Below are 19,883 nucleotides of genomic sequence, written 5' to 3' on the forward strand. Positions count from 1 at the left end.
AATTAATTGATCAATAATTGCAGTTATTGCAATAATGATTTTTATGTTTTGCCAATTAAATTAATTGATTGCTCGCTCCCCTTGTCTAGCCAATTAATTGCAATTAATTTTTCCAAATCCCTGGTGGAGGCACAAGGAGAGAGTAAACGATGCGGGCTTGGGATCCATCAGTCTATCCTTATATTCATAACAATAAATATACAGCATTGTGTCGACATTATGAGAAATAACTTGAATTCAATAAAGGTCAACAATAACAGAACGGTGCTAACATCATTCGAGGTCAAACAAAAAGAGCAAAATCAAAGCAACTGATCGTAAAGACGAAAATTCAAAGTGCACTGTGTGCTGTTGGAATGAAAAATGAGCACCACGTCTGCTAATGAAATGAATAAATTACCAGTCAGTTTCTGGAGGTCAAAGTTTGGTATGAAACAGTATACATGTAAGTTCACGTTAGGTTTCAAATTAGGTTTATATGTACAGATTTATGGGTTGACTTCGGCATTAAATGCACAGGGTGAAGACTCCTCCTTGTAAGAGCGTTGTCCTCTGTGGCCTCTTATACAAAGGATTGTGCTTCTAAGTAGGGAGAAGCTCAGGGATGTTCTGATGAAATTTATGACGTTAGGATACGTGTCTTTCGTCCCTTCAGCAATTCTTGATGCAAGTCGTTTTATAACTATTGTGGAGCCGGGGCCGCTTCCTCTTGTGGTCGAGAAGATCAGAGGGATAAAAGAGCTATGCTCAACTTCAACAATTCTGTCCAGGTATTTGGTTTTCTCCGTCGTTTCGTGGAACTTGTAGCTCTTTGATTCCAATACGTCTGTTTGTTGGAGCAAACGGGTTGAAGACTTTAAGATCATAGTATGATTTCTCAAAGCGAGAACCCCATAGGCCTTTAGCTGAGATATCTAATCGTGCTTCCTCGTCCTTGCAGGTTGCGGGTTTTAGGCTCTCATTGCTGAGAGGCTGCAGGTGAGGTTCAACTTCGATATCGTAACAAGTTTTTCGCATAAGCTCGGCGAAGAGATCTCTTACTTCATTATGCCTGGTTATTAGATATCCTCCCTTAGGGCAGTGAAGGGCATGGGATACAAGAAACTTCGAGCCACACGCACACTTCTCGGGAATATTTTTGAATTGCCAGCCATATCGAATGCATAGGGCGTCTCTGAACTCGGTTTTGGTTAACCAAAGGTCATGTCGTTCTACTGGCAGTGCATTCAACCATGTAGACGCGCCTTTCTGACTGGCTAGTTGTACTGAATATTTGAGATCTTCGGTCATGTTTGCAAGAATTTCTTCTGACTTCTGTTTGTTTTGGGTTTGTTTTTGTCTTCGTATGTCTGTTTTGATTCCCTCTTGATGTAGTGTCGCTGTTGTTAAGTCAAAATGATCTAGTGGGCTGCTGAGAAGTTTCGATTGGTCATACGCGGGGACTAAATCGTCAGGAGCTCTGATTGCCATCCCGCCATTCTTTACAGGTAGACTTAACAGGGATCTCATACCATCATCGGGGGAGTCCTGGTCGGTGATATTCGGTATTAGGCTTCTACGTATGATGTTCTCTGAGTCAGCTAGGATGGTATCAGCTTTTGGGGTTGTACGTAGCAAGAATGTCAATTTACTTTGAGCGCCTCGGGAAAAACAGTGATAGGCTGCTTGCGGTGACGATTTGGCAAACTCGCTTAGGTTCTTCAGAAGTTTTTGTTGTTTCTGATTGCTCTTGAACAAACTTCTGGCAGGCTGCTTCAGACCCTATTACAGAGCCGAGAACTCGTGCACCGTCAACGATTTGTACGTTTGTGTTATTGAAAATATGTTTCGCTTTTTCAATGGTGTGAGGCTTGACAATTAGCTGGCATTTGGGGGCGTTGACAAAGTATCCAAATCCTTCACCAATTTTGTTCAGCTGCTTGAAGAACAACAGGAGTTTTTCAATTGTTCCCGCTGCAGTGCCATCGTCAGCGTGCCATTTTTGCGAAACTGATTCCATGTTCATTCTGTCTATCAGCGGCCTTGACGCAATGCCATACATTAGCCTTGCCAAGGGATCCCCTTGTGTACATCCTTCCTGGGAAAGAAGGGTCTGCTTGTCGACGTACAGATTGCTGGGGGTTTGGTAGGAGTTGTTTAGGGCGCAGTAGATAGAAGGGCAGATTCTCCTTATGTTTTCAAGCGCTGTTGCTCTGTTCAGGTTGTTGAAGGCATTCGTTGCATCTATAAGTAGCAGAGCTTCACAGGAGTCTTTCTCAAATTCGGTTCGCATGGAGTGAATAGAGTACTCGATTCCCGCGGTCTGACCCATGCAAAGCTGGTCGTTTCCGCCTATTGAGCGTAGTTCTGCATCCACTCTTTTGGCGATACATCTTCCGACTATCCTCCGAATTACTTCACCAATTCCTATCGGTCTAACTCCAGGGTTTTTGTCCAGAGGAATAAGTCGGCAGCTGTTGTATGGCATCAGGGTTTCTGATTCGAGTTTTTGGGTCGCGATTCGTTTGGCAATAGCTGCGACTGTGTTCTTAAGGTTGTCAGAGTTCTTTTCGAAACAGGTCAAAATCCTTCTCCATTGCGCTGAGTCTAAGCCGGACGGACCATGTGCTCCGTTAGTGCGCAGGACAGCTTTTTCAACCAATGCTGCATCGATTATTTCGAAGACTGCTGGGTGGTAAGCAAGGGGTTGTTGTCCTGTAACAAGACACTGTTCGTTCAACGAGGATGCAGGTGGGTGCTTTGAAAGAAGAATACTCAAAACATCGCTGTCTCCAATCTTGTGTTTCAACGGAAGGACTCCTCCTTTTTCGCCGGCCACCACTCGCATCGCGCCTGAGACTTTTCCTTCTTTCATCATGAAACGTTTGATTGGTTTGGGCTCACTTACTTTTTGTTTGGCTGCTGGCTTTCGTTTTTGCAATGCTCCTGCCTCATGGAAAAGTTCCGTCAGTTTTCCACTAAACCAAAGGTCGAGACGTCGGCTTAGCGTTTTATTGGCAGAGTTGTCGTCGGCCTTCTTGGTCCGGCAGAGCAGTAGGTGGGGCATGATCATGGCAGCGAGCAATGAGAAGGGGGCATTTGCTGATTGGTCTGCAAGAGGTTTAAGGGCGTCGTTTAGTGCGTTGGTAAAAGAGTTGCCTGCTTTGCATTTGTTGATTCTCATGAAGCTTGGCTTCCAGTGAACGATTTCTTGGTAGATAGGAAGCAGGTCTTCTGGTTTTTCTAGCGCTGCCCAAAAACTTTGTTCTGGTGTTTGTTGGCTTTGGGGGTTCACTGGGTTTTGAAAATTTGGGCGTACGTCTCCCGCTATGGCTTGGCCCGGTTCCCGGCCCCTCTCACAGCCAGCTTGCTCCTGAAGGTCACCAGGACCAACAAGCGAAGCAGAGTCTGGGCTCACTCGGGGAATCGCGGGCCTAAAACAGTATAAACAGATCCACTCCACGTTTTTGGCTGTTTTCGAGACGTCTGCACATTTGATATGGGCATATTCCTTGCATTTTTGACAGGGGACACTGTAGGAGTTGTGGTGAATATTCTTTTTGCATATAATACAGTCCCATTTCATGATATGAAACTATTTAATAAGTTTATCACAACAATTAGGACATTATAGAAAGATAGCGAAAAACCGAATAAGAACTGTATAAAAGTCTCAGTCTGTATCATAAAGAATCAAGAATTTTCATTGGTCTCAACTTAAAATTAATAGCCCTTTATTAGTTTCAGATTCGGTGTTCCCACCCCAAAAAATATTGATGTCGTGGTAAAAATTGACCTGGTAAAACACTGACTGATGAGCTCTCATGATACAATAAAGAACGACTATCCGACTAATTTTGGCTACACTCCCTCGCTCTACAACGAACAAGATGTTATAGAAGAGGAGTCCTCGAATTTCGAGGTACTACTTTTGGTTAACAGCTCTTGGATTGTTCCCATTATAGCCCCCGATCTTGTGAAAAGTTTTGAAGTATACCATCCCCCTAGTGGTCTTCGAAAATTGATTGTGACAGTTATCGTTGACAATTGGTCGCGGTATTAATCAAGTGTGTAACCGTTTCTTGTGTTATATTAAGTCAAAGAAGGGGTCTTTCCCATTATATCCCCTCCCCCAGCTTAGTGGTCATATGCCATAATGGGGAGTATAATAGGAAAGAGCAAACTTACGCTTAGAATCAATCTAAACGTAAGTCTTATTCTGTATTGTAAAGTAATATTCAGTAATTAGAAAATTTTGTATTGTTTTGTTTGCAGCTGTGCGAAAAGCTAACAACAGGTAATATGTTGAACGGGCTGTAGAGGTCTTGAAGCACTTTATTCTGTCTCTTTCGTAGACTTGAGAGCCCGGAAACTCTCCGTCTATAAACGGTTATGGTACAGCATTTGAATGGCAGTCGGGTTCAATTTAGACTATAGACGCCTATTCTATTACTGAACTGATTTCGTTTTTAATGTTGGAATGAATAGTGAAAAAAACGGCAAAACTCTATTTTGTCTCTGAAAGGAGAACTTAATGCACTGTAGGCAAGAAAAAGATAATCTAGCGTGTTATAGGATTCTCAGCCCGTATCTGATCAGAGTTTTGGCGTTGACGACCAGGAATGGACTGGAGGGAGCAGTGCTGGATATGGGCAATTTTCAGACGTTGACGGGACAAACGAGAGCTTTGAACAAACTCGAGGTATTGTCTTTGAACTTGTTATCGTGCAACTGTTTCTTTTTCCCTTGGTAGAATATGACCACCAGAAATTATTAATTGCTCTTGAACGAAGTTCATAGCAACTGGCAGGCCCGCAAAACCATAACAAGAAAATCATTTACACGAATAAGAGGTTTAAAAAAATTAAAGTTTCTGTTTCGCACCGACTCGGGCTCGAACCCATATCCTTCGCTTAACAGCCATAGGTCTCACCAATTACGCTAACTATGCGTATTGCACTTGTCCTTTGCTCTTTCTACAGCAAATTTCTGGACAAGGGCGTTTGTGACCCGCTTGTTTTTGCTATACCACATGCTTAATGAGCGCAAAAAATGTGCATAATAGGAGCTTGAATAGGATGGCAAAGCGCGTCTCAAAACGCATTGATTATGCGCTAGTTTGCATGATTAAGGACCCCTAAAACATGTTACGATAGGAGCAATGTTAACGATTGTGCTCAATTGCGACTGATGTTTAATATAATAAAGGAAGATTAGACACTACGACTAAAACTGCTCAAAACTTAGTCTCATAGTGATTTTATGGACAATGGCAATAGAACCGCAAATCAACAGCTATGAAATAAAACTCAACCTGTGGTTATCCTATGGAGGACAGAGAAAAATGTGTGATTTTTCCAATTCAGTCTGTTTGAATCTCTTGGTGTATTCTGTTTTTGCCTCCCGTTTCGTGGAGTGACTATTTGCTCAACTGGTTTTCTTGATCATTAAATTTGAGAAGAAAAAAATAGAGAAGTAAACAAAGGGAGAGAGAGAAAAACAGAAACGGAAAATAGAGATAGGGAGAGAATGAGAGAGAAACAGAACGGAGGAAAGAGAAGAAAGAGAGGACGAAACACACACAGAGCGAGAGACAGAAACAGAGAGAGAGAGAGAGAGAAAAATGATTGCTCTAAAATTCGTTTAGCGGCAACAATACTAACTGGAAAATCCAAGTGGTTCACGAAAAACGATCGTTCAAAGGCTTGAAATAAAAAAAAACAAGGAAAAGACCAAGCGAATAGAAAGAAGAATTGCTACAAAGAGAAAACAATTGCCATTTTTCATCCCCCAAACACACACACGGAAGGAAAAATAAACCAACTCGTGTCGCATGGTGTTGATTAGAAATCTTCATTTGCACAAAAAGGAGGTTATCCGACACGGGTTCGAACCTTCCACCCTCAGAATAGCAGTTTTCCATCTTTCCAACTGCTCTATAACGACTTCATACCACCGTTTCTCACAATCGCTTTTTTTCGTATCAATAAACATTTCAGATTGAGATGTTTTGAGATCACACAAAAATCAAAATCAAAGCGTGCAAAATTTAGTCGAATGCCAAGAGTGTTCTAGAATACCGCATAACCTGTAAAGCTAAAATTTCGCAGAAAAACACACGTTTACAAGAAGAACTTCAAACTTACTTCGTGTGCAATTAAAAAACACGTAGTACCCAGGACAGTAAAACCTCCCTTTGGCCGAGCATAATTTCATGCCCTCTTAGCCTCGTGGTAACTGCACCTGACTAACAGTCTTTTGTCCCAGGTTCGGTTCTCATCCATGTACTTTGAGCCTTTAAGGTGATTTACCTCTCTCAAAATGTTCGCTTAACCATGCTGCTCAATGCGGCTCCTAAGCATGCGCTTCGAGAGGCCCCTTAAGCATGCAAAAGTTTTGTCCCACTTAAAGCTCACGCGTTTAATATAGATTAGCGTTTTCCATCCCACAAACCCACAGGAACATAAAACGACTCAGCGTCGTAAAAAGTTTCATCGAAAAAAAGGGGCGTTGGAGTTGATTAGAAATTTTCATGTCTAGAAAAGGAGGGCTCCCGACACGGTTTCGAACCTTCCACCCTCAGAATAGCAGTTCTCCATCTTTCCAACTGCGCTATAACGACTTCATACCACCGTTTCTCACAATCGCTTTTTTTCGTATCAATAAACATGTTTCAGATTGAGAGCTTTTGAGATCACACAACAATCAAGAAGTAAAGCGTAAAGAAATTAGTCGACTGCTAAGAGTGTTCTAGAATACCGCAGAACCTGTAAAGCTAAAACTTTGCAGAAAAACACACGTTTACGATAAGAACTTCAATTTAATTCGTGAGCAAATAAAAAACACGCAGTACCCAGGACAGTAAAACCTCCCTCTTGGCGAGTATAATTTCAAGCCCTCTTAGCCTCGTGCTAACTGCACCTGACTAACATTCTTCTGACCCAGGTTCGGTTCTCATCCATGTACTTTGAGCCTTTTAAGTCATTGACCTCTCTCAAAATGTTCGCTTAACGATGCTGCTCAATGCGGCTCCGAAGCGTGCGCTTCGAGAGGCCCCTTAAGCATGCAAAAGTTTTGTCCCACTTAGAGCTCACGCGTTTAATATAGATTAGCGTTTTTCATCCCACAAACCCACAGGAACATAAAACGACTCAGCGTCGTAAGAAGTTTCATCGAAAAAAAGGGGCGGTGGAGTTGATTAGAAATTTTCATGTCTAGAAAAGGAAGGGTTCCCGACACGGGTTCGAACCTTCCACCCTCAAAATAGCAGTTCTCCATCTTTCCAACTGCTCTATAACGACTTCATACCACCGTTTCTCACAATCGCTTTTTTTCGTATCAATAAACATGTTTCAGATTGAGAGCTTTTGAGATCACACAAAAATCAAGAAGTAAAGCGTAAAGAAATTAGTCGACTGCTAAGAGTGTTCTAGAATACCGCAGAACCTGTAAAGCTAAATTTTTGCAGAAAAACACACGTTTACAATAAGAACTTCAATTTAATTCGTGAGCAAATAAAAAACATGCAGTACCGAGGACACTAAAACCTCCCTCTGGGCGAGCATAATTTCGAGCCCTCTCAGCCTCGTGCTAACTGCACCTGACTAACAGTTTCTTGTCCCAGGTTCGGTTCTCATCCATGTACTTTGAGCCTTTAAGGTGATTGACCTCTCTCAAAATGTTCGCTTAACCATACTGCTCAATGCGGCTCCTAAGCATGCGCTTCGAGAGGCCCCTTAAACAGGCAAAAGTTTTGTCCCACTTAAAGCTCACGCGTTTAATATAGATTAGCGTTTTCCATCCCACAAACCCACAGGAACATAAAACGACTCAGCGTCTTAAAAAGTTTCCTCGAAAAACCGGCGGCATGGAGTTGATTAGAAATTTTTATGTCTAGAAAAGGAAGGGCTCCCGACACGGTTTCGAACCTTCCACCCTCAGAATAGCAGTTCTCCATTTTTCCCACTGCTGTATAACGACTTCATACCACCGTTCCTCACATTCGCTTTTTTTCGTATCAATAAACATGTTTCAGATTGAGAGCTTTTGAGATCACACAAAAATTAAGAAGTAAAGCGTAAAGAAATTAGTCGACTGCTAAGAGTGTTCTAGAATACCGCAGAACCTGTAAAGCTAAATTTTTGCAGAAAAACACACGTTTAAAATAAGAACTTCAATTTAATTCGTGAGCAAATAAAAAACATGCAGTACCGAGGACACTAAAACCTCCCTCTGGGCGAGCATAATTTCGAGCCCTCTCAGCCTCGTGCTAACTGCACCTGACTAACAGTTTCTTGTCCCAGGTTCGGTTCTCATCCATGTACTTTGAGCCTTTAAGGTGATTGACCTCTCTCAAAATGTTCGCTTAACCATACTGCTCAATGCGGCTCCTAAGCATGCGCTTCGAGAGGCCCCTTAAACAGGCAAATGTTTTGTCCCACTTAGAGCTCACGCGTATAATATAGATTAGCGTTTTTCATCCCACAAACCCACAGGAACATAAAACGACTCAGCGTCGTAAGAAGTTTCCTCGAAAAACCGGCGGCATGGAGTTGATTAGAAATTTTTATGTCTAGAAAAGGAAGGGCTCCCGACACGGTTTCGAACCTTCCACCCTCAGAATAGCAGTTCTCCATTTTTCCCACTGCTGTATAACGACTTCATACCACCGTTCCTCACATTCGCTTTTTTTCGTATCAATAAACATATTTCAGATTGAGAGCTTTTGAGATCACACAAAAATGAAAAAGTAAAGCGTAAAGAACTCAGTCGAATGCTAAGTGTTCTAGAATACCCCTAGACCCTGTAAAGCTAAAACTTTGCAGAAAAAAAACACGTTTGCAATAAGAACTTCAATTTAATTCGTGAGCAAATAAAACACGCAGTACCCAGGACATTAAAACCTCCCTCTGGGCGAGATTAATTTCAAGCCCTCTTAGCCTCGTGCTTAACTGTACCTGACTAACAGTCTTTTGTCCCAGGTTCGGTTCTCATCCATGTACTTTGAGCCTTTAAGGTGATTGACCTCTCTCAAAATGTTCGCTTAACCATGCTGCTCAATACGGCTCCTAAGCATGCGCTTCGAGAGCCCCCTTAAACATGCAAAAAATTTTGTCCCACTTAGAGCTCACGCGTTTAATATAAATAAGCGTTTTTCATCCCACAAACCCACAGGAACATAAAACGACTCAGCGTCGTAAGAAGTTTCATCGAGAAAAAGAGGCGGTGGAGTTGATTAGAAATTTTTATGTCTAGAAAAAGGAGGGTTCCCGACACGGGTTCGAACCTTCCAACCTCAGAATAGCAGTTCTCCATTTTTCCCACTGCTATATAACGACTTCATACCACCGTTCCTCACAATCGCTTTTTTTCGTATCAATAAACATATTTCAGATTGAGAGCTTTTGAGATCACACAAAAATCAAAAAGTAAAGCGTAAAGAACTCAGTCGAAAGCTAAGAGTGTTCTAGAATAACGCAGAACCTGTAAAGCTAAAACTTTGCAGAAAAAACCACGTTTACAATAAGAACTTCAATTTAATTCGTGAGCAAATAAAACACGCATTACCCAGGACATTAAAACCTCCCTCTGGGCGAGCATAATTTCAAGCCCTCTCAGCCTCGTGCTAATCGCACCTGACTAACAGTTTCTTGTCCCAGGTTCGGTTCTCATCCATGTACTTTGAGCCTTTAAGGTGATTGACCTCTCTCAAAATGTTCGCTTAACCATACTGCTCAATGCGGCTCCTAAGCATGCGCTTCGAGAGGCCCCTTAAACAGGCAAAAGTTTTGTCCCACTTAGAGCTCACGCGTTTAATTTAGATTAGCGTTTTTCATCCCACCCACAGGAACATAAATCGACTCAGCGTCGTAAGAAGTTTCCTCGAAAAAAGGGGCGGCAAGGAGTTGATTAGAAATTTTCATGTCTAGAAAAGGAAGGGTTCCCGACACGGGTTCGAACCTTCCACCCTCAGAATAGCAGTTCTCCATCTTTCCAAATGCTCTATAACGACTTCATACCACCGTTTCTCACAATCGCTTTTTTTCGTATCAATAAACATTTTTCAGATTGAGAGCTTTTGAGATCACACAAAAATCAAGAAGTAAAGCCTAAAGAACTTAGTCGACTGCTAAGAGTGTTCTAGAATACCGCAGAACCTTTAAAGCTAAAACTTTGCAGAAAAACACACGTTTACAATAAGAACTTCAATTTAATTCGTGAGCAAATAAAACACGCAGTACCCAGGACATTAAAACCTCCCTCTGGGCGAGCATAATGTCAAGCCCTCTTAGCCTCGTGCTAACTGTACCTGACTAACAGTCTTGTCCCAGGTTCGGTTCTCATCCATGTACTTTGAGCCTTTAATGTGATTGACCTCTCTCAAAATGTTCGCTTAACCATGCTGCTCAATACAGCTCCTAAGCATGCGCTTCGAGAGCCCCCTTAAACATGCAAAAAATTTTGTCCCACTTAGAGCTCATGCGTTTAATATAGATTAGCGTTTTTCATCCCACAAACCCACAGGAACATAAAACAACTCAGCGTCGTAAGAAGTTTCCTCGAAAAAAAGGGGCAGTGGAGTTGATTAGAAATTTTCATGTCTAGAAAAGGAAGGGTTCTTGACACGGGTTCGAACCTTCCACCCTCAGAATAGCAGTTCTCCATCTTTCCAACTGCTCTATAACGACTTCATATCACCGTTTCTCACAATCGCTTTTTTCTTATCAATAAACATATTTCAGATTGAGAGCTTTTGAGATCACATAAAAATCAAGAAGTAAAGCGTAAAGAACTTAGTCGACTGCTAAGAGTGTTCTAGAATACCTTAGAATCTGTAAAGATAAAGCTTTGCAGAAAAACACACGTTTACAATAAGAACTTCAATTTAATTCGTGAGCAAATAAAACACGCAGTACCCAGGACATTAAAACCTCCCTCTGGGCGAGCATAATTTCAAGCCCTCTTAGCCTCGTGCTAACTGTACCTGACTAACAGTCTTTTGTCCCAGGTTCGGTTCTCATCCATGTACTTTGAGCCTTTAAGGTGATTGACCTTTCTCAAAATGTTCGCTCAACCATGCTGCTCAATACGGCTCCTAAGCATGCGCTTCGAGAGCACCCTTAAACATGCAAAAAATTTTGTCCAACTTAGAGCTCACGCGTTTAATATAGATTATTGTTTTTCATCCCACAAACCTACAGGAACATAAAACGACTCAGCGTCGTAAGAAGTTTCATCGAAAAAAAGGGGGGGTGGAGTTGATTAGAAATTTTCATGTCTAGAAAAAGAAGGGTTCCCGACACGGGTTCGAACCTTCCACCCTCAGAATAGCAGTTGTCCATCTTTCCAACTGCTCTATAACGACTTCATACCACCGTTTCTCACAATCGCTTTTTTTCGTATCAATAAACATATTTCAGATTGAGAGCTTTTGAGATCACACAAAAATCAAAAAGTAAAGCGTAAAGAACTCAGTCGAATGCTAAGAGTGTTCTAGAATACCGCAGAACCTGTAAAGCTAAAATTTTGCAGAAAAAAAACACGTTTACAATAAGAACTTCAATTTAATTCGTGAGCAAATAAAACACGCAGTACCCAGGACAAAACCTCCCTCTGGGCGAGCATAATTTCAAGCCCTCTCAGCCTCGTGCTTACTGCACCTGACTAACAGTTTCTTGTCCCGGGTTCGGTTCTCATCCATGTACTTTGAGCCTTTAAGGTGATTGACCTCTCGCAAAAGGCTCGCTTAACCATACTGCTCAAAGCGGCTCCTAAGCATGCGCTTCGAGAGGTTCCTTAAACAGGCAAAAGTTTTGTCCCACTTAGAGCTCACGCGTTTAATTTAGATTAGCGTTTTTCATCCCACAAACCCACAGGAACATAAATCGACTCAGCGTCGTAAGAAGTTTCCTCGAAAAAAAGGGGCGGCAAGGAGTTGATTAGAAATTTTCATGTCTAGAAAAGGAAGGGTTCCCGACACGGGTTCGAACCTTCGACCCTCAGAATAGCAGTTCTCCATCTTTCCAACTGCTCTATAACGACTTCATACCACCGTTTCTCACAATCGCTTTTTTTCGTATCAATAAACATATTTCAGATTGAGAGCTTTTGAGATCACACAAAAATCAAGAAGTAAAGCGTAAAGAACTTAGTCGACTGCTAAGAGTGTTCTAGAATACAGCAAAACCTGTAAAGCTAAAACTTTGCAGAAAAACACACGTTTACAATAAGAACTTCAATTTTATTCGTGAGCAAATAAAACACGCAGTACCCAGGACATTAAAACCCCTCTGGGCGAGCATAATTTCAAGCCCTCTTAGCCTCGTGCTAACTGTACCTGACTAACAGTCTTTTGTCCCAGGTTCGGTTCTCATCCATGTACTTTGAGCCTTTATGTGATTGACCTCTCTCAAAATGTTCGCTTAACCATGCTGCTCAATACGGCTCCTAAGCATGCGCTTCGAGAGCCCCCTTAAACATGCAAAAAATTTTGTCCCACTTAGAGCTCACGTGTTGAATATAGATTAGCGTTTTTCATCCCACAAACCCACAGAAACATAAAACGACTCAGCGTCGTAAGAAGTTTCCTCGAAAAAAGGGGCAGTAGAGTTGATTAGAAATTTTCATGTCTAGAAAAGGAAGGGTTCTTGACACGGGTTCGAACCTTCCACCCTCAGAATAGCAGTTCTCCATCTTTCCAACTGCTCTATAACGACTTCATACCACCGTTTCTCACAATCGCTTTTTCTTATCAATAAACATATTTCAGATTGAGAGCTTTTGAGATCACACAAAAATCAAGAAGTAAAGCGTAAAGATTTTAGTCGACTGCTAAGAGTTTCTAGAATACCGCAAAACCTGTAAAGATAAAACTTTGCAGAAAAACACACGTTTACAATAAGAACTTCAATTTAATTCGTGGGCAAATAAAACACGCAGTACCCAGGACATTAAAACCTCCTTTTGGGCGAGCATAATTTCAAGCCCTCTTAGCCTCGTGCTAACTGTACCTGACTAACAGTCTTTTGTCCCATGTTCGGTTCTCATCCATGTACTTTGAGCCTTTAAGGTGATTGACCTCTCTCAAAATGTTCGCATAACCATGCTGCTCAATACGGCTCCTAAGCATGCGCTTCGAGAGCCCCCTTAAACATGCAAAAATTTTTGTCGCACTTAGAGCTCACGCGTTTAATATAGATTAGCGTTTTTCATCCCACAAACCCACAGGAACATAAAACGACTCAGCGTCGTAAGAAGTTTCCTCGAAAAAAAAGGGGCAGTGGAGTTGATTAGAAATTTTCATGTCTAGAAAAGGAAGGGTTCTTGACACGGGTTCGAACCTTCCACCCTCAGAATAGCAGTTCTCCATCTTTCCAACTGCGCTATAACGACTTCATACCCTCGTTTCTCACAATCGCTTTTTTCGTATCAATAAACATATTTCAGATTGAGAGCTTTTGAGATCACACAAAAATCAAAAGGCAAAGCGTAAAGAGGTTAGTCGAATGCTAAGAGTGTTCTAGAATACCGCAGAAACTGTAAAGCTAAAACTTTGCAGAAAAACACACGTTTACGATAAGAACTTCAAACTTAATTCGTGAGCAAATAAAAAACACGCAGTACCCAGGACAGTAAAACCTCCCTCTTGGCGAGTATAATTTCAAGCCCTCTTAGCCTCGTGCTAACTGCACCTTACTAACAGTCTTTTGTCCCAGGTTTAGTTCTCATCCATGTACTTTACGCCTTTAAGTGATTGACCTCTCTCAAAATGTTGGCTTAACCATGCTGCTCAATGCGGCTCCTAAGCATGCGCTTCGAGAGGCCCCTTAAACATTCAAAAATTCTGTCCCACTTAGAGCTCACGCGTTTAATATAGATTAGCGTTTTTCATCCCACAAACCCACAGGAACATAAATCGACTCAGCGTCGTAAGAAGTTTCCTCGAAAAAAGGGGCGGCAAGGAGTTGATTAGAAATTTTCATGTCTAGAAAAGGAAGGGTTCCCGACACGGTTTCGAACCTTCCACCCTCAGAATAGCAGTTCTCCATCTTTCCAACTGCGCTATAACGACTTCATATCACCGTTTCTCACAATCGCTTTATTCGTATCAATAAACATATTTCAGATTGAGAGCTTTTGAGTTCACACAAAATGAAAAAGTAAAGCGTAATGAACTTAGTCGAATGCTAAGAGTGTTCTAGAATACCGCAGAACCTGTAAAGCTAAATTTTGCAGAAAAGCACATGTTTACAATAAGAACTTCAATTTAATTCGTGAGCAAATAAAAAACACGCAGTACCCAGGACACTAAAACCTCCCTCTGGGCAAGCATAATTTCAAGCCCTCTTGGCCTCGTGCTAACTGCACCCGACTAACAGTCTTTTGTCCCAGGTTCGGTTCTCATCCATGTACTTTGAGCCTTTTAAGTCATTGACCTCTCTCAAAATGTTCGCTTAACGATGCTGCTCAATGCGGCTCCGAAGCGTGCGCTTCGAGAGGCCCCTTAAACATGCAAAAGTTTTGTCCCACTTAGAGCTCACGCCTTTAATATAGATTAGCGTTTTTCATCCCACAAACCCACACGAACATAAAACGACTCAGCGTCTTAAGAAGTTTCCTCGAAAAAAAAGGGGCAGTGGAGTTGATTAGAAATTTTCATGTCTAGAAAAGGAAGGGTTCTTGACACGGGTTCGAACCTTCCACCCTCAGAATAGCAGTTCTCCATCTTTCCAACTGCGCTATAACGACTTCATACCCTCGTTTCTCACAATCGCTTTTTTCGTATCAATAAACATATTTCAGATTGAGAGCTTTTGAGATCACACAAAAATCAAAAGGCAAAGCGTAAAGAGGTTAGTCGAATGCTAAGAGTGTTCTAGAATACCGCAGAAACTGTAAAGCTAAAACTTTGCAGAAAAACACACGTTTACGATAAGAACTTCAAACTTAATTCGTGAGCAAATAAAAAACACGCAGTACCCAGGACAGTAAAACCTCCCTCTTGGCGAGTATAATTTCATGCCCTCTTAGCCTCGTGCTAACTGCACCTTACTAACAGTCTTTTGTCCCAGGTTTAGTTCTCATCCATGTACTTTACGCCTTTAAGGTGATTGACCTCTCTCAAAATGTTCGCTTAACCATGCTGCTCAATGCGGCTCCTAAGCATGCGCTTCGAGAGGCCCCTTAAACATTCAAAAATTCTGTCCCACTTAGAGCTCACGCGTTTAATATAGATTAGCGTTTTTCATCCCACAAACCCACAGGAACATAAATCGACTCAGCGTCGTAAGAAGTTTCCTCGAAAAAAGGGGCGGCAAGGAGTTGATTAGAAATTTTCATGTCTAGAAAAGGAAGGGTTCCCGACACGGTTTCGAACCTTCCACCCTCAGAATAGCAGTTCTCCATCTTTCCAACTGCGCTATAACGACTTCATATCACCGTTTCTCACAATCGCTTTATTCGTATCAATAAACATATTTCAGATTGAGAGCTTTTGAGATCACACAAAATGAAAAAGTAAAGCGTAATGAACTTAGTCGAATGCTAAGAGTGTTCTAGAATACCGCAGAACCTGTAAAGCTAAATTTTGCAGAAAAGCACATGTTTACAATAAGAACTTCAATTTAATTCGTGAGCAAATAAAAAACACGCAGTACCCAGGACACTAAAACCTCCCTCTGGGCAAGCATAATTTCAAGCCCTCTTGGCCTCGTGCTAACTGCACCCGACTAACAGTCTTTTGTCCCAGGTTCGGTTCTCATCCATGTACTTTGAGCCTTTTAAGTCATTGACCTCTCTCAAAATGTTCGCTTAACGATGCTGCTCAATGCGGCTCCGAAGCGTGCGCTTCGAGAGGCCCCTTAAACATGCAAAAGTTTTGTCCCACTTAGAGCTCACGCCTTTAATATAGATTAGCGTTTTTCATCCCACAAACCCACACGAACATAAAACGACTCAGCGTCGTAAGAAGTTTCCTCGAAAAAAAAGGGGCAGTGGAGTTGATTAGAAATTTTCATGTCTAGAAAAGGAAGGGTTCTTGACACGGGTTCGAACCTTCCACCCTCAGAATAGCAGTTCTCCATCTTTCCAACTGCGCTATAACGACTTCATACCCTCGTTTCTCACAATCGCTTTTTTCGTATCAATAAACATATTTCAGATTGAGAGCTTTTGAGATCACACAAAAATCAAAAGGCAAAGCGTAAAGAGGTTAGTCGAATGCTAAGAGTGTTCTAGAATACCGCAGAAACTGTAAAGCTAAAACTTTGCAGAAAAACACACGTTTACGATAAGAACTTCAAACTTAATTCGTGAGCAAATAAAAAACACGCAGTACCCAGGACAGTAAAACCTCCCTCTTGGCGAGTATAATTTCAAGCCCTCTTAGCCTCGTGCTAACTGCACCTTACTAACAGTCTTTTGTCCCAGGTTTAGTTCTCATCCATGTACTTTACGCCTTTAAGGTGATTGACCTCTCTCAAAATGTTCGCTTAACCATGCTGCTCAATGCGGCTCCTAAGCATGCGCTTCGAGAGGCCCCTTAAACATTCAAAAATTCTGTCCCACTTAGAGCTCACGCGTTTAATATAGATTAGCGTTTTTCATCCCACAAACCCACAGGAACATAAATCGACTCAGCGTCGTAAGAAGTTTCCTCGAAAAAAGGGGCGGCAAGGAGTTGATTAGAAATTTTCATGTCTAGAAAAGGAAGGGTTCCCGACACGGTTTCGAACCTTCCACCCTCAGAATAGCAGTTCTCCATCTTTCCAACTGCGCTATAACGACTTCATATCACCGTTTCTCACAATCGCTTTATTCGTATCAATAAACATATTTCAGATTGAGAGCTTTTGAGATCACACAAAATGAAAAAGTAAAGCGTAATGAACTTAGTCGAATGCTAAGAGTGTTCTAGAATACCGCAGAACCTGTAAAGCTAAATTTTGCAGAAAAGCACATGTTTACAATAAGAACTTCAATTTAATTCGTGAGCAAATAAAAAACACGCAGTACCCAGGACACTAAAACCTCCCTCTGGGCAAGCATAATTTCAAGCCCTCTTGGCCTCGTGCTAACTGCACCCGACTAACAGTCTTTTGTCCCAGGTTCGGTTCTCATCCATGTACTTTGAGCCTTTTAAGTCATTGACCTCTCTCAAAATGTTCGCTTAACGATGCTGCTCAATGCGGCTCCGAAGCGTGCGCTTCGAGAGGCCCCTTAAACATGCAAAAGTTTTGTCCCACTTAGAGCTCACGCCTTTAATATAGATTAGCGTTTTTCATCCCACAAACCCACACGAACATAAAACGACTCAGCGTCGTAAGAAGTTTTCTCAAAAAAGGGGCGGTGGAGCCTTCTCATGTCTAGAAAAGGAAGGCATGCGCTTCGAGAGGGCCCTTAAACATGCAAAATTTTGTTCCACTTTAGAGCTCACGCGTTTAATATATAGGATTATTGTAAACATGTGTGTCTTTTATGCAAGTTTTTCGCTTGACATTTTTGCGCTTTTCTAGAAGATTTCTTGACTTCTCAAATGATTTTTTCACGCTCTCGTTCTTCATTTTTGAGTGATCTCTATTGCTCTGAAGTAAAGCTAGCTAATATAAAATCAGTTGCAGAATTGGAGAGGTAACTGTTCTGTAGCGCAGTGGATAGTGCTTGTGGCTGTGGGTTCGGGAGGGCAGTGGTTCGAATGCCGGCGGGGGACAGGTTTTTTGCACCCATAAAGAAAAATTGATCTAGGCTACAGCCCCTGAATTAAATTTCCTCGCCTGTCGTTCAAGAGCAATTCTTCCGACATTTTTTTTTAAATTTTAAAAATTCTGCCCAGTCCCACCTTGTTATCGATTCAAAGGATTATTGACCAGGTCCCAAATTTTGTTTGATTACACAAGCATGGAATGGTTAGTAGTAGTTGGAAGTGTCAATCATTAAGAGTGCAATTTGGTTCCAAATTAAAACCCTTGATAAGTTAGTAAAAAAATTGTAAAGGACAGAAATCTTTGTTCTTTTCGTATGAATGCTTAACACAGTCCGTTGATTTTAGGACGTTCATTTGCATTCACTGGGAAACAAGGTAGCGAATTTGACAGCTTGGATGATTTCACAAGTGTAGAGCAGGATTTCATTCCTCCGCAGTACGGTGCCGCTAAAAGCAATGCTGCTGACGAGGGAAGCAATCAAAATGCTGTCGAGATGGGATTTAATGGTACTTCTCAATAATTTGGATAAAATTTGACTTCATTCCATTTTAGTTTAACATCGTGTCGAGTACTGATGTGGAGAATTTCAACTTTTGAATTTTAGTTGTTCCTTATTTGCAATATTTTTCGAATACTATTACTGCATACTCGAATGTGGACATTTCCTTATTAAGTCCTATTTTAGCGGAGACTAACCTGTACGAGGGGGGAGTCGAAGTTGGCGAGATGGAAGACATGGCCTATCAGACTGAGACAGATGAGTTCAACGAGGAAGACGAAGAGTTGTCGTTTCCAACGCATGATAATATCAGTATCAATGGAGGTGTAGGGCAACAGGGCGCCAATGAGAGCCCAGGGCAAAAAGGTTTGATTTTGATTAATTGTTTTCGAAAGAAGATTGAAGCAATTATTGAGGCCGAAAGTTTTTTAGCATCACATGATTTTCGATTAACTTTTCCCACTAAGTTTTGAGTGATCAAAATTTCTCTCTCATTTTCAAGTTTAAGCAGCTTAATTCAATCAGCGACAGTTTATTGCCAAAAGTCAAACTAAATGTGCGCTGAAATTGTTCAATATCATCCTTTTGAATCCCTTGGTGAAGTTTCTGCCCCCTGGTTGAAGCAGGCTACAATAGATCTAGAATCTTTCTGTCTTGTGACAGCAAGTCGTCTGACGCTAGCCAGTTTGTTTCAATTTGCGTGGGCCTCAGTGTGTATTAGTAGATGATTATCTATCATGAGAGTGAGTGCCCGATCGTTTGATCATGTTAATTTGATTCGGCTTCAGATTATCGGAGCGCTTATTTACGAAAAGTTTGTCGATCTTTTTCAGATTCATCCTAGATAAAAAACAAAGTCAAAGTTTGTAGCAATTATTTGGATCCTCTTGGTCTTCTTGAGATTTTTTGTCTAACCTACAAAATTTTTTGTTGAGAAAATTATTTTTTTTAGGCTGAGCGGTATTAATTTACTGTGTTAATGTGTTTATAACTCTCAAACAAAGTTAATAGCAATTATATTAGTTCTGAGGTCTTTTTCACGACTCTAAGAGGAAGATGGATGCTCTGCGGGTTTTTACGACTCGAAGAGGAGTATTGGTATTACAGGATGTTTTTTAAGTTGAAGCAATTTTAGTTTGTTCATTACCTGAATTTTTTTTTCTTTACAATCGCTTACCTGTTTTAATAGCCGCCTCAGCCTCTCAGCTGGCTATAATAGCGCTCCTATTTTTTTACAATTCAAAGAATTTGAATTGTATTGGAGCGCTGTCTTTTTAAGATCTGTTCACACATTTTCATGATTTTTGAAGTCAAATTGGAGTAGTGATTTTGGTCACGCCGAAACAGGAAGTGGAGCCAAAAAGCGAGTGGTTTTGCGGTATGAATTTTTTTGCTCTAATTTTTGTGTAGAGTGAGAAAACGGTATTTGAACAAAAATTCGCTTTCTCGCTAGTGGTTTTTTGTTCACTCGTGGCAATTTCACGTTTTTTACTGTTTTTAATAGCCGCCCTCATCTTCTCAGCCGGCTATTATAGCGCTCCTTTTTTTTTACTTCGTTGAATAAAAAAATGTTTCGCTTTACCTCATTTTGCCGCTTTTTCAACATTTTGCGTGATATCTATTTGACTTCTCTAGGCTAGTTTCTCTCTTCTCTCATTCTGCTAAAAGTGATTTTGAGCATCAGTTGCTCAGCAAAGCAATTC

General features: G+C 41.3%; 1 protein-coding gene across 2 annotated transcripts in view; it reads left to right on the forward strand.

The window, feature by feature from the left end:
• The first annotated feature begins 3,678 nt into the window (after nucleotides 1-3,678).
• Nucleotides 3,679-19,883, forward strand: part of LOC142350744 (uncharacterized) — a 63,420-nt gene continuing 47,215 nt past the window's right edge. For both annotated transcript variants that reach the window (XM_075402695.1, XM_075402696.1), the window contains exons 1-4: nucleotides 3,679-3,901; nucleotides 4,555-4,681; nucleotides 18,026-18,187; nucleotides 18,367-18,546. In XM_075402695.1, coding sequence (XP_075258810.1) covers nucleotides 3,794-3,901; nucleotides 4,555-4,681; nucleotides 18,026-18,187; nucleotides 18,367-18,546 — 577 coding nt within the window. In that variant the 5' untranslated portion in view covers nucleotides 3,679-3,793. The remainder of the gene's footprint in view (nucleotides 3,902-4,554; nucleotides 4,682-18,025; nucleotides 18,188-18,366; nucleotides 18,547-19,883) is intronic.

Source organism: Convolutriloba macropyga, chromosome 12 (assembly GCF_964194025.1).
Source record: "Convolutriloba macropyga chromosome 12, txConMacr16.3, whole genome shotgun sequence".
Lineage (NCBI taxonomy): Eukaryota > Metazoa > Xenacoelomorpha > Acoela > Convolutidae > Convolutriloba > Convolutriloba macropyga.